The sequence below is a fragment of the Hyla sarda genome, chromosome 5, assembly GCF_029499605.1.
Source record: "Hyla sarda isolate aHylSar1 chromosome 5, aHylSar1.hap1, whole genome shotgun sequence".
NCBI classification, from domain to species: Eukaryota; Metazoa; Chordata; class Amphibia; order Anura; family Hylidae; genus Hyla; species Hyla sarda.
In genome coordinates, this window is record NC_079193.1 from 41,958,714 (window position 1) to 41,978,246 (window position 19,533).

The window sequence follows — 19,533 nt, forward strand, 5'->3', positions numbered from 1 at the left end:
AAAGCTATGCTGCTCTGGACAGTTCCTGACACGGGCAGAGGTGTCAGCAGAGAGCACTGTGGACAAGACAAAAAAATTAAAAAACAAAAATTGAAAATCTGGCAAAATTCACCTTTGAAGCAGCAGGGTCATCTTTACTTCCTGTAATGACATAAAGAAAACATAGCCTGCACTCACCGTACAGTACGGGTCTCGCGGCCACGGACTTCGGACCTCTTGATAGCGTGAGATATACAGCGTCTGCTGATAGCGCTCAGAATACTCTCTGTCCTAGCACCGCCGTTGGGTCAGAACAGAGACTGTCTCAGCTATCCCAGAGATCCTAAGAGGTGATTGAAGATTGAGGATACTAGTGCCACTACCTGTCTTTTTCTTTAAGAAGTGTGTCATTTTTACTTCCTACCTTCACTTCGGCTTGGGCGTCAAAAGCCCTTTAGGTCTGGGCTTCCCATTTTGTTCGGGGCCCCTTCGGAAGATTTGGCAGTTCTTGCACTTCAACTCTCCACTGTTGGAGACTATTTGTGCCATGCTTCAACACAGTCTGGACGTTGAACGGGTTTTGCCACAGGTAATCTAGTGGCACTTCATCGTTCAATGTGGCTCAAAGCCTGGGACGCTGATGCCGCTTTAAAAAAAAAATCTCACTGAGCTACCTTTCATTAGGTCACGACTTTTCGGAAAACGCCTTTATCTCAGAGGCGTACTGGAGGTAAGAGCTCCTTACTATCGCATAAGTCTCGCCGTACCTATTCCTGCAGGAAGTCAACTTCCTTTCGGTCCTATGGCTCGGGTAGGGCGACCAGACCAGCACCCTCACAGGATAAAAGAAGGCTCCTTCTTTCAAGGCACATCCCTCCTGGAAATCTGATAACCGTTCCGGCTGTTTCGCGGCCAAGTAGGGCACCCATAAGCCTCCCTCCCCGGAAGGGACGCCCCCACCCGAACATTCTTCTCAGGTGGGAGGTCGTTTGTCTGCACACGTGCAGGACTCTTGGTTCCAAGATGTCGTTTCCAACTGCTATCTGATCGAGTTTGCTTTCCTTCCAAGGGACCGCTTTGTTCGTTCCCGCCATTCTGGTTTCCCTTCCTTGGCGGCGGCTTTTTGGGTCGAGCTTCGGACCTTTCTTGCTCAGGGAGTGATCACCCCAGTTCCTCCCAAGAAGCGTTTTTCAGGTTTCCATGGATCAAGGGGAGTTTTTTACACTGGTGGATATCCGAGACGCCTACCTCCACATCCCCATTTTTCCAGCACATCAGCGCTATCTCGGCTTCGCAGTTCCAGAGGGCCATTTTCAGTTTGTGGCCCTACTCCACCTTGGAATCTAAATTTGTTTCTCAGTGCCCTACAGGGTACTCCCTTGGAAGTGGATGTTCCTCTTCTTATCCTTTCCTGGAAGGTGCCCTTCCTCATTGTGGTCACTTCCATTAGGGGAGTTTCGGGTCTGACTGCTCTCTCCTGCTGTTCTCCCTACCTGGTCTTACACCAGGACAATGTTGTTTTTAGTCCAGTCCCGTCCTTTTTGCTTAAGGTAATCTCCGCCTTTCCCTTAAATGAGGACATCATCCTTCCGTCCTCTTGTCCTCCATCTCATCCCAGAGAATGTTTGCTTCATGGTCTTGATGTGGTATGGGCCGTTCGGATTTACTTTTCAGTCACTTCTTCCTTTCGCCAGAGTGACTCCTTCTTTGTTTACAGAGGGTTGTCGTTAGGGTCTTCTTGCACCATTTCACGGTGGATCCGTTCTGCCATTTCGGGAGCCTACCGCTGCAAGGGCAAGACTCCTTTCAGGGTCTCAGCTCATTCCACTTGTTCTGTCAGGGCCTCCTGGGCTTTCCGCAACAGGGCTTCGGCCTTGCAAATTTGTAAGGCGGCCACCTGGTTGTCCTTACACACATCGCAAGGTGTTGCAGGCAGCTGTGGTCCAGCCTCCCACCTAAGTTGCTTGCATTTTTTGCCCACCCCGGGGACTGCTTTGGTACGTCCCACGGTTTCTATGTCACCTATGACTCCCTGAGCCAGACAGTCTTGGAAACATACTAAAATGAGGTTAGTGGTGGGAGGTATCAGAAAATTTAGTAAAACATTTAGGAAAATTATCAGAACATAGAACATTAACCCCTTCCTACCCTAGGAAGGATGCATACGTCCAAGTTGCTTGTTAGTGCAACTAGACGTATGCATACGTCCTAGCGATCTCCTTCACAGCGAGATGCGCTGCAGGAGATCGCCGGCGGGACCCGGCTTTCAATCATAGCCGTGGTCCTGCTGCAGCTTCCGAAACCGGGATCGCGCCGCTCCCAGCAGCATTAACCCCATAGATGCTGTGATCAGTCCTGATCCGGAAGCTATGGGGTTGACAGGGGGAGGGGGCTCCCCCTGTCCACCAACAGCGTTGGTTGCTATGGCTGCAGGAGGCCAGCTTATGGCCTCCTTTTTGCCTAGTTTGGCATCCTGCAAGGTTGTTTGTCAGTGCAGTACTGCCTGTTATACTGTGCTCCAGTACAGATGTACTGCAGCATAGTATAACAAGTAACAAAAAAAAATAGGTTTTTAAATAAAATAATGGTGTAAAAATAAATGCCCCTTTGCCAATAAAAACCCTATATCATTGCTCAAAAATAATAAAAAACTCCCAAACCTAAACATAATAGGTAAATAGGTATTGCCACATCCGTAATGATAAAACAATAATGGTATTTATCCCGCACGGTGAACACTGTAAAAAAAACAACAAAAATGCTAATTGTTGTCCAAAATGTGAAATAAAAAAGATCAAAAGGTAGCATGAATTGCAAAAATGGTACCAATAAAAAGTAAAGCTTGTCCCGCAAAAAATAGGCCCTCACACAATGGCATTGGACAAAAAATTTAAAAATTATGGCTGTAAGAACATGACAACACAAGGGGGAAAAAAAAATGTTATTTAGAAAAGGTAAAAGAACGTAAATCTATATGAATTCTATACATAAATCTATATAAATTATATACATGTCGCCATAATTGTTCCGACCCACAGAATAAAAATACATTTTAGCATACAGTGAATGCCATAAAAAAAATGCCAGAAATGTTCACATTTTTCACAATATTTTGGAGTTTTTCACAAACAAAGATTTCCCACTAAGTACAACATGTCACGAAAATACAGTCTCAGAATCGCGTCACTAAGTAAAAGCATGCCGGAGGTATTCCCACTTAGAGACACATGCTGGGTTTGAAAAATTGGGCTTGGTCATTAAGGTAAAAGCCAGCGGCGTCCTTAAGGGGTTAATCTAGGACCATATATCAGTGTCAACCCATGTACACAGCATAAATCTGTCGCCATCATTTAACTGTTGATTTTTTTTCTATTACCAGCTGAAGAAACCTTACGGTTCAGTGGTTTATTTTGACTAAACATCTAAGGAATGAAATTAATTATGTTTGTCATAAATATCAGTATCTCAATGCTGATGCGATAATGTTCTCTTAAATAAAATGAGTTGACATAAGATAAATAAATGTGTAGTTATGGATAATTTATTATACGACATGTTTCAGTGTGTACGTAACACTTGACACATATTTGTGATAAATACACGTAAGGACATTATCATCTAGATTTTTGTCTTTATATGAATGGGTTATTTAAAGGGTACCTGAACCTTTTAAAATTTATGAAACTGCCTGGTTTTGTTACATTAACCCTTCAGAGTGATAAGGTTATTTTTTAGTGCTTAGAGCCCTCAGCACTAAGCAGTAATCACCTGTACTTCCTTTACCATACTTCTCTGGCCAACTTACAAGACAGCACCTACACCTCTCTGCTATGCCTTGGCATAGTGCTGGAGAGTGCATCGGACTGAATGGGCTGCCCTGTGTTGGGGGATGGTTTAACGTACAGTACTATAGATGGCATGTTGAGGGGGGTAGAGACGGGGTAATTGACGCACTCGCACTGGGTTTGCAAGATGCAAGGATACAAAGCGCAGCACATTCAATTCACATGGTAAAATACAAGTATTTACTCAGGGACAGTTGCCAGGAAATAAGAGGGAAGCCTTGGCCTATCTTCCAGGCACATTGTGGACCCTCTGGGGAAAGCAGACAGGCTTAATTTGAAAATGCACAGTTCAGCCCTGCATACTATTATCTAAGCCCTGACCTCATTTCCTTCATTTTGTCTTGGTTTTTTTGAGTTCTCCTCACAGATTACAGCTAATAAGTGGAATTATTTATTGCATCTATTCTTTTCCAACCCCATAGGGGATTAGTATAAGTAATCATTACATTAAAGTAGACTGTTATGCCATATCGGCACTCTGCATGCACAGCAAGGATCGGCAGCACAGAAGTAAGGAGGAGGCTGTCACTCCCGAGACCACTTTGTCTCGGAAAGAGGGGGCAGGAGAGCTCTAAGGTGAGAGACAGGCCCTGTTTAGAACTTGTCTTATTTTGATGTAATGCTTCTTTGAACATTTACAAAAACTAACATCAGGTAGTAAGTATGACTTTTGATCAAACTGTATGAGCCCACTTGCCACTTTACTACCACCTGAATCAAGTGCGTTCCTACCTTTTAAAATGGCTTGGAGCTGAGTGGCAACCACCACCTTCTCTCCTCTGCTGGAAGCCAGGGGCTAATTCTGGCAGTAGTGGGATTGCTGGACCACTTGGTCATTCCTTCTATGGGCAGGGGTGTTGCGGGGCCCACTTGAATAAGGTGGCCGGCAAGTGGGCCTGTACAGTTTAATCAAAATGTATACTTGAGAAACAATAGATCAAAGTTTAATGTGAATGTGCGGCCATATTTTTTTTTCTTTAAATTTTTGTCACAGTCCTTTGATGTCAATGCCAAACACATCTGGCTTTAGGCATCTCCTCACCTCTCCAAATTGAGCTGATGTGCCTTGAAATGCGCCTAGAACACTTGTATCTTGTACAATTTTTGGCATGGGCATTCAGCAGTATAAATCATGCCTTTGACTCATTCAAGTGATAAATTGGGAAATCAAATCTAATTGACATCTATGTTTAGGATTGTGTAGTTCAAACTAAAAATTCCCAGCAGAACTCCAAAACCTACTGATGAGACATGAAATTGGTTATGTCCTGCTGTACTTCCTATTCTTACAGGACCAGCACGCGTGGATACATTTAAAGTAGGCAGTGTGGGCTTACACTATAGAGCAGGCACCCTTGCTCTGCCTGACAGTAGTGGATGGGAATGTGCCGTACTATCTGAACACCATACACTTCGCTTCCTACTGCTATCCTCACAAATAACCCGTGACATTCCCATCTCAAGCTTATTGATATGCAGAGCGGGAGCCTGTGGTGTTTTTCTAAACTTCCTTGTTGACAGTCTGGCAAACTTCTGCGGCAGTTCACATTTCCTGCGTTCTTTATCAGCAACAAAATAATAAAAACCTGCAATAGAAGATGGTAGAAAGTTGTTTCTGATGTCAAACTGAACCTGGCAAGTTTCTTTATGCAGTCTGGTCTTGTAACCATGTCTTTCGATTTTAGTCTTCACTTCATAAATCAAAAAGAAGCTGTTAAAATAAATGTCTTCAGTAAACACAAATTGATCCTCCCACCATGTTACAAATACACTTGCAAACATTGGTGTGCAGTTGGTCCCCATGGCGGTACCTTTTTTCTGCTAATAAAACGTACAACCAAACAAAAAATTATTGTGCCAGTAGCACCGATGAAAATAATTTTATGCTTTTGAAATAAGTACTCTCTGTGCACAGAAAGTGTTGTACAGTTTCGTGAATAGTTAAAATGATCTTTCTTACATCCTTTCAGAGGTATGGTCCTTTTTTTCATCTTCCCTTGTTGACTGCTTATTGTCCCGGTTACAGACCACCTCTGTGCTCTAGAAGCAATGATTGGTAGGGCTGGTGACATTCTCTGTCTGTCTCTCTCTCTCTGTCTGTCTCTCTCTCTCGTTTTCTTTCTCTCCCTTTCCCTCTCTCCCCCTCCCCCTCTCCCTCTCTCCCTCTCCCAGGAAAAAACTTTTTTATATATATCAACTGGCTCCAGAAAGTTAAACAGATTTGTAAATTACTTCTATTAAAAAAATGTTAATCCTTTCAGTACTTATGAGCTTCTGAAGTTAAGGTTGTTCTTTTCTGTCTAAATCCTCTCTGATGACACCTGTCTCGGGAAACGCCCAGTTTAGAAGAGGTTTGCTATGGGGATTTGCTTCTAAACTGGACGTTTCCCGAGACAGGTGTCATCAGAGAGGATTTAGACAGAAAAGAACAACCTTAACTTCAGAAGCTTATAAGTATTGAAAGGATTAACATTTTTTAATAGAAGTAATTTACAAATCTCATAGTATCCGTGAAGAAAAATGAAATATCGCCACTCACCAATGTGGCGGCAGGGTCTTCTTTATTGAGACATACTCACATGCGGGGTACAGAAGAGATGGGAGTGGGGGGACAAGTGGTGGCGACCGAGCTCTAGTTTCGCACACTTGGTGTGCTTCGTCCGGCCCCTCTCTTCTGTACCCCGCATGTGAGTATGTCTCAATAAAGAAGACCCTGCAGCCACATTGGTGAGTTGCGATATTTCATTTCTCTTCACGGATACTATGAACTTTGCTTGCATTATCTGAGCACCACCTGAGGCATTATAGCTACACCAACTCCTACCTGCCATCCCAAATCCAGTACACTCACGCAGTGCTGCACTACCTTCTATAGTAATTTACAAATCTGTTTAGCTTTCTGGAGGCAGTTGATATAAAAAAAAAAAGAAAAAAAGTTTCTTCCTGGAATACCCCTTTAACGACGCAGGACGTATATTTACGTCCTGCGTCGGCTCCTGTGATATGAAGCGGGATCACGCCGCGATCCCGCATCATATCGCGTCGGTCCCGGCACTCATCAACTGCCGGGACACGCGGCTAATACCACACATCTCCGATTGCGGCGATGTGCGGTATTAACCCTTTAGAGGCGGCGGTCAAAGCTGACCGCCGCTGTGAAAGTGACCCGGTGAAATCGCGGCGTCCCGAACAGCTTGCAGGACACCGGGAGGGCCCTTACCTGCCTCCTCGGTGTCCGATCGGCGAATGACTGCTCCGTGCCTGAGATACAGGCAGGAGCAGTCAAGTGCCGATAACACTGATCACAGGCGTGTTAATACACGCCAGTGATCTGTGCAAGAGATCAGTGTGTGCAGTGTTATAGGTCCCTATGGGACCTATAACACTGCAAAAAAAAAGTAAAAAAAAGTGTTAATAAAGGTCATTTAACCCCTTCCCTAATAAAAGTTTGAATCACCCCCCTTTTCCCATAAAAAAATAACAGTTTAAAAAAAAATAAAAAATAAACATATGTGGTATCGCCGCGTGCGTAAATGTCCGAACTATAAAAATATATCATTAATTAAACCGCACGGTCAATGGCGTACGCGCAAAAAAATTCCAAACTCAAAAAAAGCGCATTTTTGGTCACTTTTTATACCATTAAAAAATGAATAAAAAGTGATCAAAAAGTCCGATCAAAACAAAAATCATACCGATAAAAACTTCAGATCACGACGCAAAAAATTAGTCCTCATACCGCCCTGTACGTGGAAAAATAAAGTTATAGGGGTCAGAAGATGACATTTTTAAACATATAAATTTTCCTGCATGTAGTTATGATTTTTTCCAGAAGTGCGACAAAATCAAACCTATATAAGTAGGGTATCATTTTAACCGTAAGGACCTACAGAATAATAAGGTGTAATTTTTACCGAAATATGCACTGCGTAGAAACGGAAGCCCCCAAAAGTTACAAAATTGTGTTTTTTCTTCGATTTTGTCGCACAATGATTTTTTTTTCCGTTTTGCCGTGCATTTTTGGGTAAAATGACTAATGTCACTGCAAAGTAGAATTGGCGACGCAAAAAATAAGCCATAATATGGATCTTTAGGTGGAAAATTGAAAGGGTTATGATTTTTAAAAGGTAAGGAGGAAAAAACGAAAGTGCAAAAACTGAAAAACCTTAAGGGGTTAAAGTGTAGTGTGTCCATCTGTCTGTGGGTGTGTATGCCACTGGCTTGAACTCTATGGGACTGACAACACATGTCGGGGCCAAACCAGGCAGCTGCACTGATCCACAGGTAAAGAAGCAGTTTGGTATACCCTTTGAAAGGAAATATGTCTATACAAATGAAAAAATAGAGTATAAAAAGAGACACATTACACAATTTGTTTTATTGACAAATTGAATTTATTTATTTTATTGATGCATTAATCAGTATAATATCTCTAGGCTGCTTTAAAATTCTATACAGAGATTTTTTTTGCTAAAAATTATGAATACATAACTTATAATTCTTGTTATAAATTGTTAGTGATTATAATGTAATAAATTGTAATTTATGTAATTAAAGTAATAAACATATAACACTTACACTTAAATATTTATCAAAGGGATGTTCAGTAATATATTCATATCATTATCACTTTGTATACGTAAAAAACTCATTGCTAGTTAATAAGTAATTGCCATGAGTAATAAGTATATTTTTTTATAGGCAGTAGAGTCTGAGGAACTATGGGGGAGATTGAGCAGGAAAGACCATGGAGATATAGTAAAATAACTTTATCAATATATGTTAATTTATCAGGCAGTTGAAAATAGGTTTCATTGTCGGACAACCCCTTTAACAACACAATACTAATGAATCATTATGCTTTACTTTAAAAAGAAAATAAATTATATGGATTCTGCAACTTTAAATTTTGCTCCTTGGTGAAAACCAAAATGAAAAAGGCAAAAAATATATTCTTCTCTTGATAATATTTTTTTCAATGTTTTTACCCCTTATTCTAAATATGGGAATATTTGTAAAAAAAAAAATGTGCCCAACACACCTTCACTGGTCAGCAAGATAATTCTAATGACATGAATGATTTTATGTTGATAATGGAATAAAACTCCCGGTTTAATTGCTGCCACAATTTCCAAAATGTCTTTTTGATTTTAGTTTTCCTGGACATGTATGGTCTTTTGGGTAAGAGATAATGAGGGAGATTTATCAAAACGTGCAGAGGAAAAGTTGCCCATAGCAACCAATTAGATGGCTTCTTTCATTTTTAACAAGGCCTCTGTAAAATGAAAGAAGCGATCTGATTGGTTGCTATGGGCAACTGGGCAACTTTTCCTTTGCACAGGTTTTGTTAAATCTCCCCCAATGAGTATGTTTTGCAAGCATTTTCTTATAGCCTTTATGGGGCGCTGCACCAAAATGCATCACCTGGGCATTTAGAGATTTCACATATCCCACACATGGTGTCCAACCCTATGGAAAAGCAATTGCAAAATATACACCTTTATTACCTCGTATAATAATTATGAAGTGTTAACCTGCTGGCAGTGGTGTATGGGCAATGAACGCAGTGAGACTGTATTAGGTGGTACACCATAACCTGTATGCTAGCCCATCCAACCTAATGTCAGCTATGTGCCAACTATATAATAATGGTAAATTATTCTTAGTTCAATACAGGGGTCAAAACAATAATGGGGTACACCAGGCAAATTTTTAATTTATCCTTTATTTCCAGGCTTCCAATATTCAGCTAATAAACTTTAAAGGAGTACTGCAGCCCTAGACACTGCGGATAGGGGATAAGTGTTTCATCATGGGGAGTCCGACCGCTCCATACAGCTTTATGGGAGAGGCAGGGATGCACGAATGCTGCATCTATGCCTCTCTCGTAGAGATACTTGGAGGGGGCATGGTGGCAGAGTCAGGGCCCCATATAGGAGATTGCGGGGATCCCAGTGTTTGGACCCCCACTATCAGACACTTATCCCCTATCCTCCGGATAGGTATAAGTGTCTATGGCTGAAGATCTCCTTTAACTTACCTTCTGGCCCTCCTCTGGTGACACAAATATCAGTCACCTGGCCTCGGTCTTTTTCCTGGGGCCCGGGCCTGTTATGTTACACTGCTGCTCAGCCTATCACCGAATGAGGCAGGCTTCAAAACCAAGAAGACGACAGGTAGACAGGAGACCTATATTGGGAGCAATAGGGGAGTGCCAGGAGGTACATTATTTGCAAAATGTTGTAGATTTGTTTTACTATTGTGTGTGCTTTGCGATGCCACAGTCCCGATCAGGTTTATCTTCCAGGTATACCTGCAGCATTCTCCTCCTGTATTCCACAAGTGTAATTCCATTATCATCATCCTTTTGTTTGACATCTGCATGAAGAACAGAGTAAACGCCTCCCTGCCAACTCATACAGCAGTAATCTCTGTTGAGACTATTGCACTCCCTAACATTGCTTGTTGCCAAGATGGCATATCCTGGCAAACTCACCTCCGGTCTTTTCATTTGGATATCAGATGCTAAAGGATGAACTCTGTAAATAACTGCAGGAGGCGAAACTTTTTCATTATTACCCTTGTCATTTTTAGATTCGACTATGCTGTTCCCTGGTTTTGTACAAGTTCCTACTGTCATTAAAAACACAGGCATCAACAACAACCCATGAAGTGCCCCAAATGTGATAACAAGGAACATGATCTTAAAAAAAGATCTGAATATGTAGCTTTCTGCTGCAGAAAGTGTGGCAATTCCTAAAATGGTTGACAGCGCCCCTTGTACAACTGGATACCCCAGGACATGCAGGGCATCAATCACTCTTTGGTTTGCATTTGGCTTCCTCTTACATACACTGGCATATACAATATGAGCTGAGAAGTCAACCGAGAACCCAATGCAGATGACCAGATTTATCATCGATATAGAATCTAAATTAACTTTCCAAAAGTACATGAAGCCGTTCACACTGGCTATAATTGATGCAATCGCAAAGGTCACCCACAATGAGCACAATGGGTCTGGTATGAACAGAATCGAAATGACCAACATGACCACAGTCGCGACTACGATATTTTGAATTGTGTTTTGAATTATTACGACATATTGGTCCAAATAGATGAACAACGGATGATAGACAAACACTTCAATGTTGCAATTAGCCGTGACATCTCGTAAGTGGTTTAACATATTTTTACCATCATCCACGGTCACTGTGTCAATGGCCTGGATGAAGAATCTGGATGTCTTAATGTCATGCCCATCAGTTACGATGTCCTGTTCAAACTGAGAAAAATGTTGATAGATTCGATTTAAATGTTTCATAAAATTCTCCTTAGTGGTTATGTTCAGATTTTCATCCTTGGCTATTTTCTCATATATTCTCAACCAAGACACTGTGTATTCTTTGGCAATGTGATGGTTCTTTTCTAATGCTCGCATACAAGCCTCAATGATCTCCCTAGTCTTTATATCCCAGTAGTCTACCTCATTGGTCACCACCACCATGACTCTTGGGCCATACTTAGAAAAATACAAAGCTTCTACATCATAAAAATGGGTCAGGGAAGAATTAGCTTTAGCCAAATTTCGAATATCAATTCCATCTTGTATCTGAACACATCCGTAAATACTAGCAGATAAGTATAACAGATACAAGACTAATACAAATACCTTTGTCCAGGGTTTTGTAAGAAATGGGCCATAATACTTATAAAAGAACACGGTAATTGGATGCTCAATTTCTGTCTCCCGTGTTGGGTCATACAAGCCACCAACACAACATGCATTATACAAAACGCTCCTTTTATCGTCTTTTTTATCATTCACTTTCATACAAATTAACCAGTGTCTGTTGTTACTTTCGTGTAACCCGTTCAAAGCCAATATAGCTCCGAAGAAAGTTATGCAGTAGATATAACAGAAGACCAAGGCAGTTCCTGTGTAGATGCAGAATGACTGCACGGAGGGAAAGTGGGTCATTATACCGATGTAGAACGCAAGTACGTCTGTGAGAGTAGTGATGGTGATGGAAACTGCTGCTTCTTGGTATGTGTCAGCCATTCTTTCTTCAACTGTGCTCGTCACCTTGGTTTGCCGCCAACAGGAAATTATTATGAACATGTTGTCCACCCCGACTCCTAAGGCAAGACAAAATCAGGGGCATTTACTGTGTTAATGTAAACTCCATTCTGGGTACTATTGTAAAGTATGTTGGGGCTATATAAATAATAAGAAATCAATAAATAAATAAACAACTGTGCCACTGACAATCTACATCCAAAAGTGTATACATATGAAATAATTTTAGTGTTTAGTTTTCATTGGTCAGGGTTTGAGTGTTTAGAGCCAGACCAACCAATAGAATGAGCCACGAGTATGCGGTCTATCCCAACTCTGCATTACATGACTGAGACTACCTCATAATGTACAACTATAGAACTGCCTCACGATTTCAGGACAATGTCTGATTATGGAGGTAAATATTGACATTTCGATGTGTGATTGCAATATAATAAACAAATTGTGAAATCCCCAATTTCACATCTATCCACCCATTTCATATCCACGCCCCCATTTCACATTCCCCCCCCATTTCATCTCCACACCCCAATTTTACATACCCCCATTTCATTTCAATCTCCCCCATTTCACATCTATCCACCCTCCATATCATGTCCACCCCCATTTAATTACTATCACCAATTTCACATATATCCCCCCATTTCACATGACCCCATCTTATATCCCCCATTTCGTGACAATCTTGCCCATTTCATGTCCATACACCTATTTTTCATCCACCCCATTTCATGACCATCCCCGTATTTCACACACCCTATTTTATGTCCATTCCCCTATTTCATGTCCGCACCCCTATTCCACCCTCTATTTCATTACCATCCCCCCATTTCACATCCACAGCCTTATTTCCTTCCCCACACCCCTATTTCATGTCCATCCCCCATTTCGTATCCACACCCCTATTTACCCCCCCCCCCATTTCATGTCCACACCCCATTTCACCCTCCATTTCATCTCTATCCCCCCATTTCACATCTCGCCTATTTTTTGTCTATTCCCTTTAATAGGGTGTCAGGGCATGGGAGAAACCTAGCCTTGCCTAGTTTACCTAGCCTTGGTCCCCTTTGGGTCTGCTTTAGATCCTGTTCCTCTGCATGCTGTTCCGGTGTCTTCTGTGCTTCCTTCTTCAGAAACAAGCAGCTGGTTGCATTTAAAGGACCTTCCTGCTCACCTCTGCGGCCACTGATTGACTGTGCGGGAAGGTCCTAACACCAGCTGCTCATCGGGAGCACAGAGAAGACACCCAGACAGCACAAAGGAGATTGGAATCTGTGGGGGACCAGACTAGGTAAGCATGATTTTTTTTGTTTCCCCCGTGCCCCAGCACCATATTACACACACAGTGTGCAGGTCTGGGGCCAGAGACCTACCAAAATTCAAAAGCTAAGGAATAATCTCCAGATTTTGTGGGCTCGTTATCAAGAATGGTATTAATTGCCATTCCATTATTTTTGCAGCCATAATATACACAGAGTGAGAGAAGCGCACAGCAGGACACCTTTCAGCGCTCACTCTACTGATCGGTCAGGCTCTGAATGCTCAGACCTTGACAGATAAAGCAGATTTTGATATGTCCCTGTTACATAGGAACCATTTCTTTAGATGACAGTTCCAATTGAATTATTTTATAAAAGTAGAATTGTAAAAATACAAAAAAATTCTCACCAAGAATAAGAAAGGGTGCATTGGCAACTGTCCTGGCAAATGGTACTCCACACAGTAAAAGCATGCCAAAGCTCGTCAATATGGCTAAACCAGGGGATATCACTCCAGTTGTAGCCAACCAGATCTTATTTCTCACGTTGTCAAAGCTGAAACAAGGCAAAACAGATTTTTCTATGAAATTACAAAATTAATAAAAAAAAAAACGAATGCAGCTATTTTTAGTTACGGCTGTAGTTTTCTACATCCCCAAGAAATCTTTTAAAGTGGTATAGGGTGATCCCTCTGGTCACTGACCATAACAACAGGTTGGATTTTTTTTTGCCTAGGATAGTTCCATAGAACATATAAACCATGGTTTCCTTGGACAATGTTAATCTAACACAGTATAATAACGGACTGTTGCAAGGATTGTAAGAGACTCCATCATGTGGAAAAACTGTGTAAAATAAAATTGTCAAGAGTGTTAAAGAGAGACCTGTTCTGTCTGGATAGTGAGGCTAAGCTCTCTGAGCATCACTATACTAAAAAAAGGTACAAGGAGTCTGTCTTATTGTCTCCAAATTACAATATATTTTCTATAACACTAAGAAAATTTAGGTTTTAAATTATCAGTTGCCATTGGTAACTAAAGTCGCTTTTTCGCCCTTCGTCGAATGCGTTTACTGCTCAAGGTAGAACATAATCCAACACATGCCAAACTTATTAATTAAAAAGATGAGAGGCCTGTAATTTTCATCATAGGTTATAACCTCAACTATGAGAGACATAATGAGAAAAAAAAAATCCATAAAATCACATTTTGATCACATCTGATTTTTAAAGAATTTATTTGCAAATTATGGTGGAAAATAAGTATTTGGTCAATAACAAAAGTTGATCTCAGCACAGTGCTCTCTGCTGACATCTCTGTCCATTTTAGGAACTGTCCAGAGCAGCATATGTTTGCTATGGGGATTTTCTCCTACTCTTGACAGTTCTTAAAAAGGACAGAGATGTCAGCAGAGAGCACTGTGCTCGTGATTCAGCAGAGAGCTCTGTGTTCCAAAAAGAAAATAATTTCCTCTGTAGTATTCAGCAGCTAATAAGTACTGAAAGGATTAATATTTTATAATAGAAGTAATTTACAAATCTGTTTAACTTTCTGGCACCAGTTCATTTAAAAAAAAAAAAAAAAGTTTTTCACTGGAGTACCCCTTTAACATGAAATAAAAAACAGACTATGCATTTTGGAGTTCAACACTTGCTCCTTCCTCAGGTCCATAGTATTTGGCATATAAAACACATATTGTGGACACATAAATAACTCTAAATAAGAATCCAACCTCTCCACCTGTTGTTGTTCTTTTATAGTAATACTAGCTGAGTACCCGGCATTGCCGGTTTTTCTTTCCTAATCCTTGTCGTGGAAGAAAATCAATACTCAATGCTTTTGACTTCATATCCCATCCTATATTGTTGTCATATCCCAATCCCATATCCTGTCCTCCTTTCCCGTCCTCCTATCCTGTCCTCCTATCCCGTCCTCCTATCCTGTACTCTTTTCCCGTCCTTTTATCCCGTCCTCCTATCTCGACCTCCTATCCTGACTTTTTATCCCGACCTCCTATTCCATCCTCCTATTCCGTCCTCTTATCCCATCCTCTTATCCCGTCCTCCTATCTCGGCCTTCTATCCCATCCTCCTATCCTGACCTTCTATCCCGTCCTCCTATCCCCACCTCCTATCTCAACCTCCTATCCCGACCTCCTATCCTGACCTCCTATCCTGTCCTCCAATCTCGTCCTCCTATCCTGTCCTCATATCTTGTCCCACTATCTCAACCTCCTATCTCGACCTCCTATTTCGACCTCCTATACCGACCTCCTATCCTGACCTCCTATCCTGTCCTCCTTTCCCGTCCTCCTATCTCGACCTTCTATCTCAACTTCCTATCCTGACCTCATATCCCGACCTCCTATTCTGTCCTCCTATCCCGTCCTCATATCCCGTCCCCCTATCTCGACCTCCTATTTTGACCTCCTATTTTGACCTCCTATCCTGACCTCCTATACTGTCCTCCTTTCCCGTCCTCCTATCTCGACCTCCTATCCAGTCGTCCTATCACGTCCTCATATCCCGTCCTCCTATCTCGACCTCCTATCCTGAACTCCTATCCCGACTGCCTATCCCGCCCTCATATCCCAACCTGTAATATGTGTACCAGGTATTGAAATATCTCCAGCTGTACAGAAGTTATGTGGGAACATACATTTCCCATTGATTTGCATGGGACTTTAAACAAAAACCCTGGCCCTCACAAATGGGGGTAGTTAAGGGTTAAATTAACTATCCTATATATATATATATATATATATATATAAGTAACGTGACCAAGTATTATCGAAATATCTCCAGCCGATGCAGTAACATATATTTCCCATAGACTTGTATGGGACTTTAAACAAAAACCCCGACCCTGGCAAATGGGGGTAAGTAAGGGTTAAATCACCTATCCTATGTTTGTTGCTGACATATAAGTAACATGTGGCCAAGTTTCATGTTAATATCTTTAGCCGTTTGGACGTGATGCTGGAACATATATACACACATACATGCACATATTGGGCGAGATTTATCAAAACCTGTGTAGAGGAAGAACGGTGCAGTTGCCCATAGCAACCAATCAGTTCGCTTCTTTCATTTTCCCCAGGACTCTTTCAAAATGAAAGAATCAACCTGATTGGTTGCTATGGGCAACTGCACCGTTCTTCCTCTGCACAGTTTTTGATAAATCTCCCCCATTGAGTTTTATATATATATATATATATATATATATATATATATATATATATATATATATTTACCTCCAGGAAACAGATTTTGGAAATACGGTAGCATGAACCAAACAAATTCCCAGTCCTCTAGGATATCACCTGGTCATACAAATTCAAGTCCATAATGATAGCAGAAATGTAAAGTGCTCCTTTTTAATGTGTGAATGGTGCCCATGAATTTTAGGGAGACCGTGCTTCAAATACAAAAACCTCTTTAAGAATTGATAATTATCGCTACTAAGTAAGGGGTCTTTTATCAGTTTTTTTGTAGGGGTTTCAAATAAGTGGCAGATATTTTCAGCAGTTCTCCTATAGTAATCTGACTGATCTAGAATGTTCCATACTTTACTGTGGGCTCTGAAGTTCACTTACCTGACACAAGATAGTATAGAGAACAATACAGTCACAACATAGGTGAGGCAGAACAAAGGGATAATGTTTTCGGTGCTTCTGTCAAATTCTTTTTGGAGAGAAATAGACGTCGAGTGATAAACCTGTGTTTGGGGCATAGAGAATGGGGATTATTCACAAGGACCTTTAAAGGGGTACTCCAGTGGCCAGCGTTCAGAAGTAAATGTTCGGAACATTTACTTCTGAACTCTGGCCAGTGGAGTACCCCTTTAAAGAGAACATAACAATTACTCAGGGGGGGTTTAGATGTAATGATGTTGTGTATGAGCAAACAGCTCCCTTTCCTGCTATCTACTGCCTTCTGTAAATAAAAATCTAACAAAAAATGGAGTCACTTAGTGAATGTAAAAAAAAAAAAGTATATCTAATTTTTACTATACCGTTTAAAATTAATGCATAAAAAACTTCCAGTATTCTGCAGCTGAATTTGCTACCCATTAAAGTTAAAGGAGAACTCCCGTGGAAAACTTTTTTATTTTTTTTTCAATCAATTGGTGCCAGAAAGTTAAACATATTTGTAAACTACTTCTAATAAAAAATCTTAATCCTTCCAGTACTTATTAGCTGCGGAATACTACAGAGGAAATGTTATTCTTTTTGGATCACAGTGCTCTCTGCTGACATCATCTCTGTCCATTTTAGGAACTGTCCAGAGCAGCATATGTTTGCTATGGGGATTTTCTCCTACTCTGGACAGTTCTTAAAATGGACAGAGATGTCAGCAGAGAGCACTGTGGTGATGATGTCAGCTGAGAGCTCTGTGTTCCAAAGCAGCTAATAAGTACTGGAAGGATTAAGATTTTTTTAATAGAAGTAATTTACAAATCTGTTTAACTTTCTGGCACCAGTTGATTTAAAAAATGTTTTTTTTTCCAGCAAAATCAGCTGCACAAAATATGCATAAAAAATATGCAGCAGATCCTGTACATGTGAACGTACCCTAATATGAAAACGCACAAAAAAAAAATGACATGGCAAGCATAAAAACTTAAACCAAATGGTGAAAAGTCACATACGAACTGATCCAATAGCAATAGAAAGGTATGGAGGTGAAGAGGATGACGTCTCCCCAACGTGCCTTTCATCACAACGAAGACATTTAAAAATGTTTTTAATTTTTAAATTTTAATGTATTTGGGAGTTGATATAAATACACAGATTAGGTGATGGGCTATTTGTCTTAGACATGCTGAGATTTAACCTGTATGTTCCATGCCTAATTTCAGTATGAAATTTGATTCATCAGACTAGGCCATATACTTCTGTTGCTCAATGCTACAGTAGCCTTTCTATGGGATCAGATCTGACAGTCTACCCTTCATTCTCCATGCACATCGATAAATCTTGGACACCCATGACTATCGCTGGTTCCCTGGTTGCTCTTCTTTGGACCACATTTGATAGGTACCAACACTGCACATCAGACCACAAGATGTTTTGCCCTTGTCATCTAGCAATTGCTCTTTGCTAAAGTCACTGAGATCTTTACTTTTGTCCGTTTTTCAGTTCCAACACATCCATTTATAGACTTGACTGTACAACGTATATCCAACTCCTTGACTGCTTATGAGATCATTCATGTTATTCACTTTATCTGAGAGTTGATTTAATGGCACAGCATATTGGTGTATAAGCCTTAGAGACATGTCAGGAACAACAAACTAGCCTTCATAAAAAAACAACTTACCTTCAGAGATTTGAGATGTAATTTTTCTATTTCACGAGGAAGAACTTTCATGAAGTGCTCCAACCATTCCAAACTGTTGCCTTGAAGGTTCCCTTTATCATCTTTTAGGTAATATAAGAATCGTAGAGCCTGAGCCTTCTGCAGGTGGTTACCAGGACCTAGCGTCACACCTCCAATGTACAGTCCGATGTACTCCCCATTTGGTAGCAGTGGGTAGGTTATTAGGATATCCTTTGTACTATTGTTCATTGAGTTGAGTAAAGGGTTAGCTGGGAGGCAGGAAGGACCATTGATTTCAGCACACACTTCACTGAATCTTAAGCAAGACTTTGAGGTCAGGTTTTTCACAGTTGCATCCAGCTTTAGAAGTTCTTCGAAATTGCTCCCATTGAGGATATTTTTTGATGTGCTTACGACAATAAGAGAAGCAAATGTTCCCACTGTATACAGTCGCTGTACTGAGAATTGGCCTGAGTCATTTATGGGAAAATACATCTTGATAAAGTCCCTCTGAACCTTTGCGATTCCCCACTCCGGAGTGAAGAGCTCTTCCAACTTGTTGATTTCTCTTTGTTCCAGAAAGCATAACCCAACTCCTAACCCAACCGATAGAACAATAGGAATAATTATAAAACCCCAAGGGTTCCTGGCGATAACTTTACCCAGTTTACGAAACCCCCTAGAAAGTGGCCTCTCTAAGCAGTCTGCATAGCATTCACCCATGTTCTGCTAGTCTGTGCCTATGGCATCTAAAGAATTGTGAATACTCTACAGTCAGTTACACAGTCCTCCAAAGTAACCTGGCACCGATATAGTCATGAAATATCTGCGAGGCTCCAATTTATAATCTATCATTACACCCCCAAGAACACATATTTTTATTCTGAATAATTAAACAGATACAGTTAAATAATTACATATAATTATTCATTATTTTGACATGTCAGTGTTTACCTTAATGTTACAATTTAATACAAATTATCATGGGAAACCTGCCAATTTGCCTACTAGCATTTACAAATATATTGAAGTATATCACCTTTCCATTTT

General features: G+C 40.8%; 1 protein-coding gene across 1 annotated transcript; it reads right to left on the reverse strand.

The window, feature by feature from the left end:
- Positions 1-10,080: 10,080 nt before the first annotated feature.
- On the reverse strand, positions 10,081-19,206 carry LOC130274522 (patched domain-containing protein 3-like). The gene is made up of 4 exons (XM_056522957.1): positions 18,484-19,206; positions 16,758-16,879; positions 13,573-13,718; positions 10,081-11,963 (listed from the first exon to the last, which is right to left on the reverse strand). Exons 1-4 carry the CDS (start codon positions 19,204-19,206, stop codon positions 10,081-10,083), a joined length of 2,874 nt encoding a protein of 957 aa, XP_056378932.1.
- Positions 19,207-19,533: the final 327 nt, after the last annotated feature.